Consider the following 21,041-nt stretch of genomic DNA (forward strand, 5'->3'; position numbering starts at 1 on the left):
CTGCCCGGGGGGGCGGGCATGGGTCCCCCTCGAGGGGTGCTCTGCCAGACCTGCTCCTCTGAAAGCCCTGACCGGGGGAACTGCTGAGGAAGCCTATTTTCCTTGCATCCGGCCCCAAGGGCAGCTCGGGGTTTGCAGGGCAGAAGCAGCAGGAGTAGGAGGGCAGGGGAGCAGGGGCTGGCCTGGAGCAGAGGGTGAGCTCGCACTTGCAGCCTAGACGGCAAAAAGGGAGCCTGGCGCCGGCTGAACCAGCATTGCCTTCTGCAGGCGGCTGCAGGGCTGTGTGAGTGGGGCCAGGAAGCCTCCCTTATCTCCTCATCCCTGTCCCGCTCTACTGCAGGTGTTGGGAAGTGCAGCTGTATATCCAGTTGTAAATGTTAAAGCAGTTGTGCTGAGGATATTTTATCTTTCTATTCCTGGTAGGTCTAGTAAGCGAATCCGTAGCTATTTAAAGCCGGCGCCGGGATGGTTTCATGCTTGCAGCACCTACAGCACTCGTCTCTGAGCCTGCGGTTTGCAGAGCCTGTTGCTAGACGCCGAAAGGGGACCAGCAGCAAGGTCGGCCAAGGGAGCCCCGTCGCGCCCGCGCTGGCCGTTTGCTCCTTGCCCAGCGCTGCCTGCAGCCTGCGCGCTGCAGCGGGGGAGCGCGCTGGGGCAGGCTCGGCGCTCAGCCGGCCTCGCTCCTTCCTCCCCGCCGCTCCCCCCGACCCGCTGAGCCCCGGCGGCAGAGCGGCGCGGCGCAGGCAGCCGGGCTCCCCCCGGCACGCTCGGCCCCGCGGGACGCGCCGCGGCGGCCGCGCAGCCTCGGCTCGCTGCGCCCGGGCAGCAAGCGCCGGCGCTGGCGCCCACCCACGCGGTCCGGCGCGGCCGAGGCGCCGCGCGCTGGGGCTCGGGTGTCAGAAACGGAGGGTCTCCGGTGCTGCCCTTAGTGGGAACGGCAGGATGGCTTGCTCCCGTGAGGTTTCCCACCCTCACCTCCAACAACACCAGCTCTGAAAGCCTTTTCAGAGAGGGATTTGTGCTGGTTTTGTTGGTTTCTGAAGAATTCAAAGAGTTTAAGAAAGTGAAGTTGCTAATACTTGGGAAGTGTATTTTTTTTGTTTGTTTTGTTTTCTCTTCTTGTGTGTAATAATAGTTCTGTTCAAAAGATCCTGTCTGTGCTGGGGAGCGGAGGCAGCCGGGGCTGGACGTTGCTGGAGCCCTCTGCCTGAACGGCCAGCGAGCAGCACTGCTGACCCTTGCAAATCCCAGCCTCCGCAGTGCTCTCCCTGGCCGTTCAGTTCAGCCTGGTGGTTCAACAAGCTCCACACTCTGAAAGTAGGTGAGTTGCTGAATGTAGTGATGAGGTGGCAGCCTGGGCTTTTACTTTTATTACTATTAAAAAAAAAAAAGAAAAAAAGATAACTGTTACTGTTTTTTAGAGAAAATGTTTAGAAAAAGCAACCCAGCCTATCTAGCTGGGTCTGGGAGGAAAAAAAAAAGAAAGAAAAAAAAAGAAAAAAGAAAAAAGTGAGGCAGGCCTGAGTCATGATACTGTAAGCTTGGGGGCCAAGAGGAGTTCATAAGAGCCCGTTTGTGGAGGGGGGGGGCAGAAAAAGCAAGCAGATAGGTGGTTAGAAAGGAAATGCTGTGTGCACCTGCTTGCCCACAACGGGGGAGAACAGCAGCGCATTGGTTTTGCTGGGTAGAAGGGTAAATCATCAGCAGTCTAGCTTTCACTGAGCTCTTCCCTTTTGGGGTCTGCAAGACAGAGCTGATGTAAATGCTAATCTTCCAGCAAAGACCGAGTAAGACTTCAGAAGTCTCTGTCAAGTCTGACTTTCAATGATAACAGTTTCAGAGTCTTTCCTCAGCAGTATTTTAACCCACTAGTGCTTTTAAAACAACTGTACGCTCCTTAGGGAGGCAAAAATTGCAGGTTACATTAGCTGCTCTGCCATTGACGTGCCTTGTAGCTTTGGATTTGTCTCATAGCTCTCAAGAAGCCCATAAAGATATTTTAAAAACGTTTCAGGAGAGCACTGGGACGTTCTGGGAGTCCATCCTTGGGCCTGAGACCTGGCAGCACCGCTGGGGTGACCAGCCACTTTGGAGGACAAGAGGCGGTGGGCCAGCAGCCTCGGTCCGGGTGATGGTGGGTGATGGTTTGGCACCACGCATGCAGCAGGAGTGCTATGGGTTTGCTCGCCCGCTGTTAGCAGGCCAGCTGGGAGCCGGGGGGTGGGCGCCCTTCTGAGGAGCTTGGACCCCACCACAGGGAGCACCCACGTCCCATCCCAGCGCACAGGTAAGGTCAGGTGTGCGAGCGGCCCCATGGAAAATTGCAGTCCAAATGAATGTATCCTTGGTCTTATCCTTGCAAATACCCCTTTATGTACTTGTTTGCTCTGTGTGTGCGCATATGTACTTGGAAATTTATAGATTGGAGAAAAACAGATGTGGAAAGTCATAGGGTTCTGGTTACTGATTAGAAGGCCTCTGGGTACAGCAGTGCATGGGCCTGGGTAGGAGTGAGTTGATTTGGGGGACGGAGTGCCTGGAGGGACCAGTGCGGCCCCTCGGCCTCCCTTCGGCAGCGGGAGGGAGCTCGGGGCTCTCCTGCAGCAACTGTGGGGTGTGCAGGATGCTCTGGGCAGCGTGCCGGCAGCCTGGTGCCCACAGGGCAGCCTTGGGCTTGGCGCACCACGTCCCGTGTCCCGTGGCAAGCTGAGCGCGGGGGCAGCAGGAGGGGAGCCGGCGAAGCCGGTGCGCAGGGGCGACCCTCGCGCTGGGGCCTGCGCCCTCCTCTGCCCCGTCCCCTGCCCGCCGGCCTGCGCCCAGCCCAGGGCGCTGTCCCAGGCACCTCGCCGGCACTTCTCACCCAAGTGCGAGCCAGGTTTGTTTACTCGCAGGAGTCTGCCCGAACAATTAAACCACAGGCGCCTGTTTTTTATTTTTTTTTTCCTTTCACCCTACTTGTCTCCCCTTCCAAGTGCAGCCAGGACACTCATGTTCTTCCCTGGCGTGCACGGTGGGGAAGCCCGATTGCTCCCCTTCCTCCCTGCCTTCTCTCTCGCTCTTTTTTTGTTCTTTTTCTTTCTTTTTTTTTTCTTTCTTTCTTTCCTAGCAAAACTTCCCGTGCCCCCGGGGGGGGGGGGGGGGGCGGTGAGGCTCCGCCAGATCCCGGCGGTGCTGGCGCGGCGGCTCCATGCCGCGGCTTCGGGCCGCCCCGGCTCCTCCCCTCGCGGTGCGAGTGTGAGTGTGTGTGTGTGTGTGTGTGTGTGCGCGCGCGAGTGTGCGCGCGTGTGTGTGTGTGTGCGCGTGTGCGTGCGCCGGGGCCGCCGCCGCCGCCGCGCCTGCCTCTCGCAGCCAGCCGCGCCGCCCCGCGCCGCCCCGCGCTGCTGGCGGCGGCCGGAGCGGGCGGCGGCGGCGGCGGCGCTCCGCGAGCCCGGCTCGGCGCGGCTCGGCTCGGCGCGGCGCGGCGCGGCGGCGGCCGCCGCTCCCCGGGGCGGCGCTGCCCATGCCGGCCGGGCAGCCCTAGCCGCGCCGGCTCGGCTCGCCTCGGCGCGGCTCGGCGCGGCGCGGGGCGGGGAGGGGGCACCACTTCTCTGAGTCTCGCCACCACATCGTTATGGACCTATTCGACTTTTTCAGGGACTGGGACTTAGAGCAGCAGTGGTAGGTGCTTTTTTTTATTATTATCATTTTCACTCCCCTTTGCCCCCGGCCCCCTTTCCCCCTCCAGCCCTCTCCCTCTTTTAGCAGCGGTCTCCCCCGTCCCTCTCCTCCTGCGCGCTCCCCGCTGTTTAGCCTTTGTTAAGGGGGCGAAGCGGCCGGTGCCCGGCGCGGAGCGCGCCCGCGGGCAGCCGCCCCGCTCCGCTCCGCTCCGCGCCGCCCCGCTCCGCGCCGCCCCGCCGGGGAGCACCTCGCGCCCCGCCGGCCGCGGGGCGGGGTGGGGGGGAAGTTGGCCGGAGGGCGAGGAGAGGCGGGGGAAGCGCCGAGACCCGCCGCTGTGCCGGCAAACCCCGCCGCCCCCAGCGCACCCCCCTCCCGAAAAGGGGGCGATTGCAAGAGGCGACGTTGTCCGCGGGATCGCGGCTCGGCTCGCGCTGCGCTCGCGGCTGTCAGTGACAACGCTGCTCGCGCGGGGAGCAGCGCGGCCGTAGTTCCGCTGTGTTGCACAGTTCAGCCGTAGCCCTGTTCGGGGGTGGGGGGTGTGTGGCGGGGGTCTGTTGCTGTTTTTGCGGGTCTCCTATTCCGGATAAAGCGTTATTGAAGTTAGTCTTGGAAGCGGGAAGCTCAGTACCCCCGTGATACTATAACAGGTCCTTTCTGTCTGTCTGTCTTATTTCAAGAGTGGGGTTTTAGGTCTGTATCGGTCTGCAGATAGCACGGACCTTGAAAAGGTCCGTGCATCGGCTTAAGTATATTATAAACTTGTTACCAAAGTAAATGTTAAGGAATTTTCGGTGGGTGACAAGTAGCTAAGCAAGTTAGCATCTGGGTAGATATTTAGTTGCTTTGAGACTGGTTAATGAGGTTATGATTATTCATTATGACTGTTTTTATTGGTTCCTATTTTACTTTTCAATTTAGTAAAGATAGTAATAATTTTTTAAACTATGCACGGTAGAATTCAGATGTTGGTTACTACTTTATTGAATGCTTTGGGGCTAAAGTACAGTTTGCCAAGAAAGAAAGATTAAAATACTGTATTTTGCAGTCCTAATCTCTAAATGTCACACAGATTATATATGTGTGTATGCATGTGGATAGGGACCTCGTGTTTTGCAGAAGGGTTTACTTTGTTGGAAATATAAAGCTGTGTCTAGGAAAAAGATCATATATTTAGTTAATAACTATCGTTTTGCCAAATGCAGTGTAGCAGCTATGGTTGCAAATCCAAGATAATCAGAACCAAATACCTGTCACGTTTTATTTTACAGCAATTTAGAGTAAATCCTTGGAACCATAAATTAGACTGTATCAATATTAATCTGTAAGCAGGCGTTTTGGATCCTGTGTACATTTTATCAACTCTGCAGAAACCATCATATTACATCTTTTAATAACTATTCTGTTGTTATTTAAAAGTAATAATCACAATAAAATTAGTGCTCAGTTAAATATTGTGCTTCTACCACACTATCTTTACTCTGCTACACTAATTTATTTTGCAAACAACTGATAACCACTGTATTACTACTCAAATAATATTTGCATACAATTTGCCTAATTTATAGTGTGGGTAACATCATTAATTTAATAGAAGCTGTTACAACTGAATATGTGGGTGTAGTTCAAATACTAAGCACATTATAGGTATTGAGTTTTAATCTTTGCTTAATAACTTACTTTCATTTGACTCTGATTTTATACGAATTTAGAGGTGTGCATCAGAAAGAAGGGAACTCTTGTGCCTCTGTTTTTCCATAAAATATTAATATACTGCCACTTGTTCTGTGAATTCCACTCACTCAGTTTCTTAGGGTGAAATTTACTGTTTTTAATGTTTTTAGGGTCCATGAGGCAAGAACATGCTTTACTTTGTGACTGTTTCTAAGTGTTTGCTATCTACACAAACTCGCTATATGACACAGGCATTCATACATGGGTGGATTACTTCTTGCACAGATCATATTGGATTTAGTTTTGAATAATCCAATAGGTGTGTGCTCGTGCATATATGTACATGATATATAGGTATGCAATCTACACATATAAACAAACATTACTTAGATTTTTATTACATGTATAAAGATTTCTGCATTACTGCTTGTCTCTCCCAGGAGAAGTAATGGTTTTGCTTAGAAGAGATGAATTTGACTCATCTATTGGTAGATAGGTGCATGCATGTTTATATATGTAATTTATGTATGCATGCATAGTCTCTGCACACCCAGAGGGATGCGTGCTTACCCATCAAAATTTAAGTCATGTCCATGTATCCGATATGGTATATTTACTATATAATACTTACGAACAAGTGTATACAACATGATATGGGAATTTGTGCTTCGTAGTTTGAAATTGTGCTTCTGACTGTAAGCTGGCCTTTGTAAAACATGTGTTTCATAACCATTTATAAGGTAATTAGAGACCCTCTTCTGCATTCCTTGTAAACCTAAAACTTCTGCTAATCTGTGCTACAATCGGAAAGAAGGCAAGTTCAGGCCTACAGTATGTACGTGGGTGTTTGTATGTATTATCTGCATACAAAGTACAACAGAAACATAGTTAGCCTGAGATATATATATATATATATATATATATAATATATAAAATATATATTTATAGCTTGAGATTTTTATCCGATAAGAAGGTATAAGGGTAACACTTGCTATGAATTAGCATTATATCAGGAAATAACTCCCCAAAGGTTTTGGGGTGAGAGGAGAAATCCTGTTTAATTTTTTTCCCCTCTAAAGGAGGTAATACTTTGTGTTGTCTTCTTGAAACATATTTTGTCAAGAGCTGTCAAAGTTGCAGCGTGCGCTGCCACTACATATATTCTTAAATTCTCGCCTTGCATCAGGATGATTAGTGGGAGCTTTGTCTTGATACAAACTGCAGAACCAGCCCTTTAGTTTCCTCTGTGAGGAGTGATCACAACAGCAAAGGAATGAGGTGTTTTAATGAACCTTCATCAGGAAGGTTGTTGGGAGGGTATCCGAGGGAATTTCTTAATTTTTATGTGGTAACACTTGGGTTCGAGTTAGTGAAATGTGTAAAATAAGGCCACAAATACCTCTGTGGGTATTTTGCCATATTTGAAAATCTGCAAAAAACCAAAAACATTTTAAATGAATCTAAACTCTGGCCTAGGTTGAAGGGCTAAAGCTGAAGTCTGCATGAATAAAAACCAGTCGCTTGGCCTTGCATTTAGTACGAACCTTTCTAGGAGGGAGATGGATATAATGAAAAGCCGGAATGCCTGCGTGCACCGAGGGGACCACTTGCTGTTAAAAATCAAATTTTGTCTTTTAAATCGCTTTCTATGCTTGTCTGTGGTAACCAAGTAAATGAAATCCCAAAGCGTCCTGGGACCGTGCGGCTGGGTTTGAACCTGCTCCCTGAGTAAGGTGGGGCCATTAATCAACCCAATCCAACCCAACCCAACCCAACCCAGCGAATCCCAACCATCCCCGAACATACAGCTCCTCACAGCGCAAGCAACGGCGGAGAGATGCACGGTTTATGTTTTATTTATTGTTGTTGGCATTAATATCTTTTTTAAGTCCTCCAGTCTTTAAAAAAGCGGAAGGGGAGAAAATACGTAGCAGGAAAACATGTATAGAGGTATATAAAATAAAACCTGGCAAAGGGAAGTAAAATCAGCAGGTAACGCTGCCGTCAGAGCTGTGTGGTTGTGATAGGGGAGACTTCACACTGCAGGGGAACGAGCCTCTTGTTTTTACTTTTTATATTATGTATCACAAGTAGCCTAATTACAGCAAACCCAGCAAACTGCCAGTTATACAGGAAGAGGCTTAAACTCACTACACTGTTATATAAATAGAAAGTTCAAAGGTCTGTTTGTGGCTGACGAAGCTGAGAACAGGCCATCTGCGGGCCAGGTTTCTCCCCTGCGCGCGGGCGAAAGCGCGCCCGGGGCCCCACGGCGAGCCCCCGCCCGGGGGGCCCGGCCCCCCAGGCCGGGCTGGGCTGCGGGGCCCCCGCGCCGTCGGGCTCGCGCCCCGCGCTTTCGCCGCGTGCCGAGCGCGGAGTCTTCTGGGCACTGAAGCCGTGTTGCGTTCCTGATGGGAACGTGTGAAGTGGAGTAGCTAGACTCTTGCGAGCTACATATTTTTTATTATTATTACTATTAATAATTTTTCCTGGGGGTGGGGGGAGCATTTGAATAGGAGAAAGACAAAGTCTGAATGGATTTTTTTTTCTTTCTCCCTCTCCTTTATTTCTCCCTAGAAATAGTACAGTTGAATTGCAGTTATTTTTTGGATTTGTATTACAGACATCCCCAAGTAATTATTTGAAAGCGTTTCATGTTCAATTTGCTTTGGAAGTGTAAATGGAAGGATCGTGTGGCTGCTGGTGGGTGGGTGAGGGGAATTAGATGCTGTCAAAACAAGCAGCTGAGAAGGACCAAAAATATTCTTGGGCCAAAACCTGTACTTTAAGTACATCCTGATTTAGTAATTCTTCCCTGGCTTGTGTTGAACTCCATGGAGTGTAAATCTTGTAAGAATTTAGTCATTTGCAAACATTAAGCTCACATTTATCTGATGAGGCAAAATTACAATTAGTTTAACAGCATTTGAATTGTTTTTCTGATGATTCATTCAAGAATTTAATGACTTTTAAAATATACAGATTGATATGAAGAGTAGATACTTCAGATATTGTTCAGGTGTGCCGAAGCCAGGGAGGACTTTGGAGCATTTCAGCACTTTGTGCACAAATGCAGGTGACGTTGTTTGGGGACTTGTCCTTGAATAAGGATGGTGTCAGGATGCAGGTCCTTCAGCCGAGCAGAATGATTCCTTTTTTGCCTCCGACAGGTCTACCACTTCAACCTGGAATTTAACCAAATAACCACATTCTGTAAAGTGTTAATTTAAATATACTAAATGGTCTCTGAAAAATGGGTGGACGTTGCTGGTCTTTTCAGACTTCTTGAGAGTGCAGCGGAGTTCTCCAGGCTTTCAGAAAGGGTGTTGTGATGGTCTCTGTATTATGAAGCCCAAATGCTATTTCTGTTTGAGTCGAGAGTAAAACTCCCATCGTGTGAAATGTGACAAAATTGTCTCTAATCCTGAGAAAAAGCACAGGGTCTTAATATAACAGTGTCTGTAGGCAGGTATGTAGTTTTAAACACCCAAGCCTGTTGAACTCAGTGGTGTTACTCGTATGTTTCAAGTTAGGTGTGTATGTAAGTGTGTATTTACTACATTGGGTTCTTGATCACTCCCCAAATACTCAAAGCATTTTACCAGTGGACAAAACCCAGTTCTCATTACATTTGGTAATGGCAACTGATGTTATTTTAAACTGTGTAGTACACATCTATTTGCCTGAACTCTATCGACAGTCTTACATGACTGTATAAATGACTGGGCAGCCAGAACGAATGCAAATGTTAAAGCTCAGTTTTTATAAAAGATCCAGAAAAGCTGCAGGAAGCATTTTGCAGTCTGAACCTATGAATAATGTGGAGGAAGCACCTAAATAGATAAGTCCTAGCGTGTGTTTCCCTCCTGCCTTTAGTTTAAGATAATGGAGTTTCCTGGGGGAAAGAACTTGAAGGATCAGGCTCCTGGATGTTCATTAAATATGTGTAATCAATAAATACCTTAAACTACCTATGTCTTTCTCCAGCTTGGGTCTGAGCCGGTAGCTGGTGATGTCAGTGGAAATGCTCCCAACTGACTGCAGAGGATGCTGGGTTTGACCCTGTTATGGCCAAAAGGCATACTTTAGGAAAAGTGGAGCACTTCTCTAATGACTGGCATCAGCAATGCACTTTGTGTACACCTAATGCTGAGCATGGGAACAACTCAGTTGAGTCTGATTTTAAATCTGTCCAATTCAAATTTACTACCTTTCTTTTGAAAAGGGGAAAAAAAAAGAAAAAAATGGAGAGGAAAGCCTGAATCTTTTCTCTTAATTGCAGTTAACAAAACAGACTTTATAAAAACCATTCAACATCTATTAACACTGAAAGCTGTCAGTGTGGCACAACTCAAGTTTTGCAAAGTTACGAGTTCTTTCCTAATCGTTGAAAAAGCAGATAGCGAGTCCAGTATTATGCCAAGGTAGTGTAACCTTCCCAACCACTTGTAATGTAGTCAGGAACTCACAATAGTGACTTAAAATATAAGTGTTTCATTCTTTCACTATTACTGAATACTCTGTATTGATACTTCGTAATCAAAATCATTGTTTAAATTGTTGTAACAGCTCTTGATCCTAGGGGTCAGAGGATGTGTTACTCCTGACTAATGGACAACTGCAGAGATAAAGAGCAAACATAACTGAGAGGAAAGATGGTAACATGCATCTTGGTAGAGTTTTAAGCTCCACTTTGAATACCTTCTAACAATATTTGACCACAGATTCTCACATAGAGCATTTATTAAATCTGCATTTGTAGGGGAAGATTTGGGGAAATGAGCTGGGATATTTGTTTCAGAACACTCTATGCTAGACCCCAATCTTGCAAAAACTTAGACAAACGCGAGCTGCTTGATTTCAATAGAACTGCTGTTAAGTGCACTCAGTGTAATGGTTTTGCAAAGTTGGGCTCATTAATGCTGAAAAGTAATATGGAACTGGACAGCTGAGGTAAAGGAATAAACCAAAACTTCCTTCAGTGAACTTCCAAGCTATTACAAACTACGTTTTATCATGTGGAGGCTGTTTTTCAACTCATACATAGCAGATCCGCACCATAAATTATTACGACTGTTAAACAAAGGTCTAGCCATGAGTCTCTTCTGTAAAACTTTATATCACATTTTCATGACATTTTATCTACATGTTCAAATCAAACCACGTTGTTCTCCACTAAGAGAAGAAAACTCTCACTTGTGAAATTTCTTTTCTTTATGTGACCTCAACAACTAATCTGTGTCTACTTGCTGCAGATTGTTACCTATCCTTATTCGAAGTGATCTGCGATGGTGGGATTTAAGGAGAGCTGAAGGTGATATCACAGCTGGAAAGTGATTTTCATTGTGGGTAACACAGAGAATGGGGAAATGGCATTTACTATGTATGATGTGTCGGTCTGGTTTAATGAGGAGCTGGAGTCAGAGATTCAGATGGATTCCTGACTCAGATGCTGCATGGTGCTAGCAGTTATAGTAAGACATAAATAGCCTCCTCCAATTATATGTTTTTATAGAGGTGGGGTATTAACAATCAGTAAAGCAGAAAATGAGATAGAGCATCAAGTTAAAAGTCTCTCAGCTGTTCATTTGGCAAGTATTATAACAGCTATTTTTGTATGGCTGTGGGTGTATATGGTATTGTGGAATACGTAAATTCTGTAGCTCTACGTTGCTTTCAGTACTTGAGGCTCTAACCTGCACACATTCTTCTACTGAGAGTAGTGCTTTTCCCTTTGGATATGTCATGTGAGCTGTTGTCAGGATCAGACTCTAGCTTAAAAGTTTCCTTTTCAGTCACTCAGGTGGAGATTCTTACTGAAAATAGTACCTACAAGTTGCAAAGTGTGGTATCTAAAAGTAAGAGCAAGTGCTTGGTGGCATGTGGTCTGCACTGAGAAAGGAGGTTTCAGTATGGAATGTTTCCCATGTACAACGTTTTAAAGTTGAAGGGTAACAATCCGCTGTCTAAGATTTATGTATTCCTTTTTTACTCTTTATTACTGGTTTAGTGCATGATTTCACTTGCAAGAAAAAAAAAGAGAGAAAACTATCAGTAGAGAAAGCACATGCAAAGCTTCCGGAGATTGGGATTCCTTTAAATCTAAAATTAGGAAACAGAATGTTAACTTTGCAGTTCCCACTTATTTTTAACCTCTTGTCATGAGGGAAAGATGAGATCTTGCAGTAATATAGTGTTCAGATGATGCTGTTTCTGTGCAACTGTCAGTGGTTGTATTTGTGTTGGAGGATGTAATGGTCAAGATTTGGAGGGAAAAAAAAGATTGCTGATTATGGATATCTCTGTTTGCATAGAGGCCAGCTTGAGAGATGACTTTAGGGGGCTTAATTCAGAAAGTGAAGAGGCTGAACACCTTTTAGGTCCTTTTCTGGATTCTCAAGTGAGACACCCATAGCTCAGAGTAACCAACTCATGTCTAAAAACATTGGGCTGCTTTTTTCAAATGCTGGAATGATCCCCCCCCCCCCCATTTCTTTCCTTTAGAACAATGAATGACATTCTTCCTGGTGTTTCCTATGAAAAACAATGATGAGGAATTATCTTCTCTGTCTACAAGTGTTTAAAAACTCATTAGTTAGGGTCCCTGAAAGAATTCCAGTACAAGTCGGTGGGTGTGGTGGAGCTGATTGTAATGGGAGGTGGACCGGGCCCTGGGGCTGGTGGTCAGCAGGGAGGCAGCCTTGTAAAGAATACTGTGCATATGCTGTCGTAAGCATTTTCATAGATCTCCTCTGTGGGAAAGGACAATGGCTTTGGAGCTTATATTTACTCAAAAAGCAGCCCTTTGATTTTCATGGCTTTATGCTTCGTTGCACATTGGAAGGCCCATTTGTCTTCACCAAGCCTTTGAAGAGGGATAGGTGGATTGAGGCATTGACCAATGGCTGAGGGTAGCGGTTGCTTGGTGAAGGAGTTAAGTTGCATTGCATTTTGTTTTGGTAATGCTTGGCAGAGTTATGGTCGTTCTTTGCAAGTATGCTGAATCGAAATGAATATATATTTAGAAATACAACAGGGTTTCTGTTAGTGGCTCTGCCACTAGCCACTTTGCTGCCTTGGGAAAGCAGTTTCATACCTGTCAAAGGGGTGATGGTTTTTACATCTCTGGAAACTTGCCTGTTGTTGTTCAGGTGAAAAGCTGAGAGAGAGGCCAAGCATAGCTACCTTGTTCTGGTGTTTCTGATCACATTTTTGTCTTCTTGGGGGCTAGCTAGGAACTGCTTTTGTGATTTGTTGCATTGTGAGCTTCACTTTAGCTATGCAGTCCTTCACAGGCTTGCTTTTACTGTGTGAACTACAAGAGGATCAAATATTGTTGACCCAGGCTGTCTATGCATAGCTCATGCATTGAGGTCCTGTGTTGGATGCAACTTTTGTGCTGGTGATATCACAAACAAGTTTAGAAAATGGGGTGTCATTTCTGGCCACAGACCTTTCATGTAACCTTGATTTATATCTTGGTGCTTTGCCTCCTTTTTTAAATGGAGAATAATAGCATCTCATAATTTTGCTGGTAGACTTTGAGACATTTTGCAGGAAAGTCAGTGTCATTATCCTTTTTTATATATGAGGGAGTGGAAGGAGAGGTGAAGTGACTTGCTCAAGGTCTCTGTGTTGGTCACAGCTGCTATCTGCTGAGTTCTGGTTCACTGCCTGCCCCCTCAGATAGGTATATTTTCCTGTTCTGCAGGGGTGTGATGAGGTTAAGTCCTTTAATGTTTATGAATGTTTATGGTGATAGAGCAAGACAGGAACCTAGGCAGATATATTAGTAAGCGAAAAGCAAGCCCATAAAGAGAAGAGGTAGGATTTGGGCAGAGCATATCTACAAGAAAAAAAGAATCAAATCAGAGAAGCTAGACAGAAGAGCAGAGCACGTGCTGTATATTTGCAGCTTGCGTATTTAATGGAATTTGTCATGATCTGAGCTGCACAGTGAAGGCCATGGACCTGTTGGAGACAGAATGGTCTGGTTACTCCAGAAGACTTGTTATTTCACATTTACATCAAGGCCTTCTATATGCAGCTGTAGTTTAAGCAAACATTGCATCTTGGATGCTTGACTGGGTAGTACATCCTCATTCCTTCAGAAACATTTTCTCTTTGGGCCAGCTGCCTTTGCTTCTAGCAGACCACTGCTTTGTTGGTTAACCCTGGCCATGAGTTTTCTTCACATATATTATTAGACTGAACATATTTTCTATTTATACCACTTGAGGATGCAAATTACTGCATTATGTTTAGCAAGCACTACCAAGAGAACATCTTTGTGATGTAAAAAACACAGATGCAACATTTTATTCACCATATAAAAACTACTGGAAGGTCCCTCCTTTCAAGCTTCAAGGGAAAATATACAGCAAAAACAGTTCTACAGACTTTATTTTTATGTCTCAGAAACCAAGAGGAATTTGGACATACGCATTTTAATAGATTATATTGGTGGAATTTATTTCTGAAATTAATGATGGGCTTTTGAAGAAGGAAATGAATTTTTGATGTAATCAAATATATAGTTTTAAGGCAGTTAGAGATTATTAGTAGCATACATACTTAGAATTGTTTTCTTCATGGTTTTGATAATTGCCTGTGGGCCAGCAAAGTTGCACTAGAGATGTGAGCCAAAGGCTGTGCAGCCAGCCAGTTTTTCATTGATTGATTTAGTGAACTCTGAAACATCTTATCTTGCCAGAGCTTCCTTTGCTTTTTCACACCATTTCTGGAAAAGATGATCTTTACTTACGCTCCTGAAAGATTATACTATCTGTTTTAATATTTTGTTACTACCTTTTCTTCTCTCTCTAACCAGCTCTTGCCCAAACTGCCTGTTCTTCCATGTGCAGATGGAAGGGTCATGGATAAAATAGTGTAATAATTATATAGCATTTTTGGTGTGTGTAAGAAAACCTCTGTTTGCTCATTCAGAATATTCCAATGTTGTGTTTGCAGAGCATTCAGCACGTTTGGGTCACAGACCGTCACTAGGTGTTATCCTCGTCAAAATAATAAATAATACACTTTCCTGCCACTTCACTCTTCCTGTTTCTTTCATCATTACCCAAGACAAACTGTTGTGTGAGAATCTTGCCTGGTTATAGACTTCTCATGAATCTTGCAGTACATGACACACAGACATCTAAAAAACATGGCTAGAAACTGTCTAAAATAACAGACATAACACAGAAATAGTGTGTTTGAAAACACATTACAGCTCCATGAGTAACTTGACACCCCAAATTTTTTTTTTCTGTATATCTGTAAATGAAGTGTGTTTTGCTAGCTGCATTTCAACTACATCAGAGTTGTCTTAGGTTTTGTAATGATTTCTGCCTGCAAATTCAACTTCAATGATAAAAGGTCTCATCAAAAAAATGCGGCAGGCTAGAATGTTTGGTTAAGACTTAATATCTTCCTAACTAATTATAATGCAATGTCAATATGTGCTCTAATGTCTACGGAAAGCAAAAGGACATAAGTGATACAGTTCCATCGTAGCCAGTCTTTTGTAAACAATTAACCGCTAGGTGCAGGATTGAAGGAAAGGCTGGAGAACTGATAAACCTGCTCCAAAGGGCTTGAAAAGTTGAAGTGATTTCTAAATGTAGATTAGCAGCAAATGATGACAGCCAGGCCAGCATTACCTCAGTTGATTAATTTATAAGGATACTGGTCAATGATTTTAACCAACAGCTATGCATAGTACAATCCTAATGGGATCTGTCTGTTAAGATTACAGAAAGTAGAGCATTTGATTTATTTCATAGCTTTCCAATGCACCACTTTAACTTCATACAAATAATGCATTAGTCACACTGGATAAAATGGCGTATTGAATAAAGTTGTGATTTTGTCAGCTTCTCATAATCTGATTTTATAAAGGATTAAATCTGTTTCAGTAGTTTATTCATATCATAAAAGATATTGTCGATTGAATGAAATCTTTACATCTGCCACTTTCTATCTCATTAGAAAAGACAGTAACATAAAGTTCCTCATTTCCTTTCAGTCTGTTTTATCCCCTAGTGTGCCTGAGTGTGTGTATCTTTTGTACATGTTTGTATATTATAATGTCAGTGTCTTTTCAAAGTTTGGTTAAGACTGCATCATAATTTTCAGTTTAGGAGGGGTAATAACAGAGATTATAAACGTTCTGGTAAAGACAGTACCTGACCAGAAACAACCCAGGGAAAAGGGGGATGACTGTACACCGAAAATCTGAAAATTACGGCATTCAGGGACATGTATGTATTGTCAAAATCAGCAAGGTATTTAAGTACTTGCATTACTTTAACTGTAAGTATGCCCACTTCGGTGGACCCAAGTACATACCTACTGACAAGCACATGTTGACTTATGGCTGATTTAAGAGGACATAAAGGTTGGGCGTTCCTCTGTGAACTTCAGCGAGAATTGGCTGTTGCGATCAAACTGCCTTACTGTCCTAGTGCCTGGTGTTTTTCAAAACATTCCCCTACTTTAAATGCATTGGCTTTTGTTTTTATTAAACTAAGTATTTGATGCAAACTTGCAAGTTTAGACGTTACTTATGCGTTGTTGTTCTGTTGCTGGAATGTTGCTTATTGTTTGTCTGGGCGTTTCGCTCCCTCTGTTTAAATATGTGTTGTTGACAAAATGCTGCCACTGTGGCTGAGACGTGTTTTTACCTAGACCTTTAAAGTCAGAACAGATTATCTTTTCACTGATATTTTCTTCTTTGTATTTTAGATTCTTACCATTTGTATTTAATCCTATAAAGTTTTTAGGGCCAGATTTGGTTGGTCTGAAGCGCAGCTTTGCTGGATTTCTGCTGTTGAACAGGGACGTCGTCTCCAACTGTTTATTAGTTGCTTTTTTAGTCAGAAAAACAGATCGGAGCTCTGAGGACTTTCTGAGGCTGCAACTTCTTCATTCATGTTTTCGTTTGTTGGTGGATGTTGCAATTTTACTGGCTCCAGCTTTTCAGTCTTGGCTCCTTTTCCCACATACTTCGAATCAGTAGGAGTGTTTGGATTTAAAATGTGTAGTCAGCCCCTTCTGCAGAACAGGGAGCCACTTGAAAGCTTTGGTCGCGACCGCAGCAGAAGCGGTTGTGGCCCGTGGCCCGGTCCCACTCGCGCAGAGGTCCGGGGGCTGCGGGACGGCTAACGCGGGATCGTTCCCGTTTGACTCCCAGCATGGGACTGGGTCTGTGTCCCATTCCAAGCAAGCTTCCTGGGTAAGGCCTTATAAAAATCGTGTTCGTCAGCCCACTTTGCTTCCTTTAGGAGAAAGGACGACGGTAGCTAGCTTCTTGCTGCTGAGAGCTGGCCGTTTTTTTGAGACATGCACTCACTGACTGAGCGGTACAGTCACAGCTGAGTCATTTTTTGCTTCAAGTTTGTTCTGAAATTGAGAAGAAATCATTTACATGTCACAAAACTGGTTTTGGTAGCAAATATACTCCCATGACACAGAACGCTCCTAGGAAGAGCAGTTGTGTTCGCTGAAGCAGAGGTGCAGCCTGGGCTCGAGTTTTTGGGGCCGGATGTGTGAGGGGTATGAATGGGTTTGCTTGCTGTAGTTTCCATTTGGTGTTACTGAATGAACAGTGCCTCCTTTCTCAGCTCAATTTGAGTTGACTCTGCAGCAGGCTTGCATAAATATATTAAGCCACTGTAATATCTCTGACTTTGCTTTAAAAAAGGGTAGTGTAGCCCCGCTTTGAGCTGGGTGCGTAGGTGGGTGCCGCAGCGGTGCCGCGCGGCGCGGGAGCGCCTGCATCTGCTCGCGGCTGCAGACTGCCCCGGGCTGGGGCTCGCTGACCGGAGAACGCCCGAGCCTGGCGGTTTGCACGGGCACGACTCTATTTAACACGGCAAAGCGGAAAGCGTTTGCCAGTGTCCTCGTGGATGCCGCGCGCTTAGGGCCTGGGTGTCAGCGTGTGCCGACGAAGTTCGGTTCCAGCTGCTGTCCGGGGCGTGAGCAGGTCCTGGACCCACCACCCTGTGCCACGCTGGGGGCTGATGCTGCCTGCAGTGGCCAGCGGGCAAGCGGCCCCGCGCAGCCCTGTGAGATTGCAATAGGACAAGGCACGCGTATTTAAATACGAAAGAACAGTGCCACGCTGTTTTCTGCGAGGAGGACTGACTGTATCTCTGAATAAACAGACAGCAGGCTTTTATGGGAGATTTTTGTTGTATTTTTATTTGGCAGCTGTTTGTCTTAATAGGAATTCTTCAATAGTATTTATTGTATTTTGTGCTGGTGGGGGGGGGGGGGGAGAGCCAAAGCAGAATCTGAGCAGTTTTACTTGCTTTACTCATTGTGAACAATAAGAAAATATTGCTGTATTAATTACTGTTGTGCTTTATTGGCAAAAATAAAGAGATCCTATAATATGAAATTGCTAATATAAGAAAGGCTTTGATTTTCTCATTAGCACAGGATATTTTGCATCTGTTCTGGTTCACAAGTGCATTGTCGGCACTTAAATAATAATAATGACTCAGTAATGAATAAGAATAACATCAACAAATAGGCACGCGAGCATGCAGGCAGTCAGGCACCCTCCGGTGTTTATCAGTAGGTTGATTTTGGAGGTCTTGCAAAATGAGCTGTTCCCATATGCCCGTTCAGATTTTGGTCGATCACTGCATAACCCTCAGATTCATTTCACTGCTGGCCTGGGTGGGTTATCTGCAACCACTTTTTTCCTTGTGTGTCGAGAGTAAAGTGGTAAAGTTCTCACATGAAATGGGAAATTTCTGTTTCTTCCAGTCAGAATCATTTAAATCTTCTTTATTCCTCTCCTATTTTTTCTTCCTTTTTATGTGAATTGAGTCTTAAGTGTTTCATTGCTTTGATTTCATGAAAATACCAGAGCTTTGGGTTGTTCTGCTGCAGTCCTTGAAGCATGTTCTTGAACATGTAGCCTGAAAACACCTTTACTATAGTTCAACTCAGTTTGTAGCAAATTTTCCCCACTTCTGTAGTTTCTATTACAAAAACAGATGCTTTAAACTGATGTTAGGAATCTGTCTTGCACGTACAAAAGGAATCCAAAATCAAGGTTCAAAATCCAAATTGACCCTCAGTTCTTAACATGGTCTGTCACACCTTTATATCGCCTGTATGAGATGCTGTACAATACAGTTTAGGGATCTCAACTGCTTGCAGCTCCTATCCAATGTTGAATAGTTAAGAAGAGTGATAAGTGAAGAACAGCACAATGTTCTCTCTATTGTTAAAGCAGCAACTATTTTCATCAAAAAATGTTAACTTTTAGCCACATTCTTTAAAATAATGTGGACTTAGAAATGATTTGGCCTTAATGTTTCTAAATTTACTCTGAGAGAAGGTGAAAGAACCTATCTTGGGGGGAAAAAAGCAAATATGCTTTGAATTATGATTTTTTAAAAAACACCACTTTGTAATTTATACCATTGTGACCCTGAAGCTCAAGGGAAAAACACAGTATGTTTGGGTGTGTGTAAATAACAGTATAAAATTTGGCACTTCTGGTTGAACATTTAAGATTCTGGGCTGACTGGCTAGAGGACATCTTCTGTGTAAAAAGTCTAAATTTTACCTGCTATTTAATAGCATTAAAACAGACTAACTTTAAAACAAAGCAAAGCCTTACCAAAAGTGGCCTTATTTATTGATTGCTGCAACTGATTCTTGCTTTATTAAGTCTGCATGTGCTAATGTGCACCTTCATACTATCTGTGTATGGCAAAGGAAAGCAAAAGAGCATTTTGTTTTCTTTATGGATTAAAATTATTTCTTACTCTGACAGCCCTTAATTGTAATGGCACAAACCTTGCAACATGTGCATGGTTAAAATAAAACAGCAACGGGGGGAAAAATCCTTCCCCTCCAAGTTAAACAGTTTAGCCATGGATAAGCCAAAAGAAATTGGTAAAGCAAGTAGTTTATCAGCACATGACCCGTGAAGTACTTAAAGTGATCTGTGAATGGAAGCTACCCTAAGTCTGCTTCTTGTCACAGTAATTTGTCTGGCTTAAGGGGGAAGTAAGTGGGTCTCCTTGGCAGTACAAGAGTAAGTAGATCACCAGGTAAGATCAGATAGAGGTCTCTGGTGGTAACAACAGAACTACAACAAAGCTCTTCTTCTGACACTGTTTCTGCTGCAGCCGTTAATAAGTGTGCTAATTATCATGAACCTGTTAAGGCTTATATTAATTGACTGAACTAAATGCAAATTCTGGTTAAACAGAGACTAGCTTAATAGACTTGACAGGTGCTAGTTTGCTTAGCTGTTGTGTTCAGAATGCTTTAAAACAAAATAATGATCTGTGTGTTAAACCTTAGATTTTAGGGAGGCTTCAGATGTTCAGCCTTGACTTCTAAAAGGAAAAAGCTTAAACTTTACAGCATATCTGCTGCTGCTCTTTTGTGTCCTATGATACTTTATGCAAGGGAATTAGTTTTTAGTTTTTATATTACAATAAAATCCCTCTGTGGTCATTTGTCACACATTTGCATGGCACAGTAGTGTGGCCTGACTTGTTTGGTCTCTAGCTAATATTACAGTGGTAAACGTTAGATAATAAATAGCAAGAATAATCAGTCTGGTGATATAGACTAGATGTAGAGTTAGAGGGGACTCTAATTTTGGCTTTTGGCTACATCATCTCCATGCCTTGCTGTACACATATGCAAAATAGATACTGTACTATACACTTAACTACTTTGAGGTCTTTGACTGAAATATCTTTCATGTGTCCATGCAATAGTATCAGTATCAAAGTACTCCTCTTTCTGCCTAAGAGGAGTTTTTTCTGAGTTAAAAAAGAGGTGTTTAAATGCTCAGTAATGTGAGTATGGGCATGGAAATGGAGAAAACAAGCTTACTACCTCTGGTAGTAAATGTCACAGACATTCTTTGGAAATGCTGGAATATTTATAGTATATTTTATGTATTCCATAATTAGGCATTGCCATTAGTGCACACGACCTCTTCATTTTAATTGTCAGGAGAGCTGTCACACAGTAACACGTGCTGCAGCACACTGCCAGAGCAATCAGCTTTTCTCGTTTGTCAGCTACATTTTATTACTTTTAAAAATGTTTTAATTCTTTCCCCTCTCCCTCCTTGGCGGGTGTGATGTTCTTGTGTATGGCTGACAGCCTTGGTGACTGGTGTCCTGTGCTTGCTGACAGGCCTTGGCAGGGCAAGACTCTTCTGTGCTCCAGTCTGGCCACTTCCAGAATGAAGAGAGGGTCTTTCAGCCTCTCTTGTTCCCATGTTTGTTGCCCACTGGAATCTGAATCACGCTTGCTGGTGACTGGCTTCTACATTTATTTCTACTATGTAGTCCCTCCCTCATATGGAACATGACCTAGCTCCCCACCACGACCCAGCCAACGGCAAACCTGCCTGTTGCACCGCGAGGCCTGTGCAAAGGTCTGGACTCCATCACCTCCGTGGACCAAGGCTGGAGTGGTACCTCAGGGCCATTGGTGGTACCCATGGGACAAAATAGCCCTGTGCTTTTTGACTTTGCATGCCACCTGTTCCAACGAAAAGAGGAAGCCTTAGCTGCTTATAATAGACATGAAACTATCTGCATTTTACTGAGACCTCCAGGTGCATGTAACCCCCTATTTTAAAGTACGTAAAGTGATAGATTAGCTGTTGAGAAATTAGCATGCAGATGAGCTTATCTGCAGTGTGATGGTCATCATTT

The 21,041-nt window shown here is 44.4% G+C and overlaps 1 protein-coding gene across 1 annotated transcript in view; it reads left to right on the forward strand.

Annotated features, from left to right (window-relative positions):
• Positions 1-3,560: 3,560 nt before the first annotated feature.
• AFF2 (ALF transcription elongation factor 2) overlaps positions 3,561-21,041 on the forward strand; it is a 325,935-nt gene continuing 308,454 nt past the window's right edge. The window contains exon 1 of the mRNA XM_062584442.1: positions 3,561-3,657. Within this exon, the coding sequence (XP_062440426.1) occupies positions 3,611-3,657 (47 nt within the window). The 5' untranslated portion in view covers positions 3,561-3,610. The remainder of the gene's footprint in view (positions 3,658-21,041) is intronic.

The sequence above is a fragment of the Rhea pennata genome, chromosome 11 (genome assembly GCF_028389875.1).
Source record: "Rhea pennata isolate bPtePen1 chromosome 11, bPtePen1.pri, whole genome shotgun sequence".
Taxonomy (NCBI): Eukaryota; Metazoa; Chordata; class Aves; order Rheiformes; family Rheidae; genus Rhea; species Rhea pennata.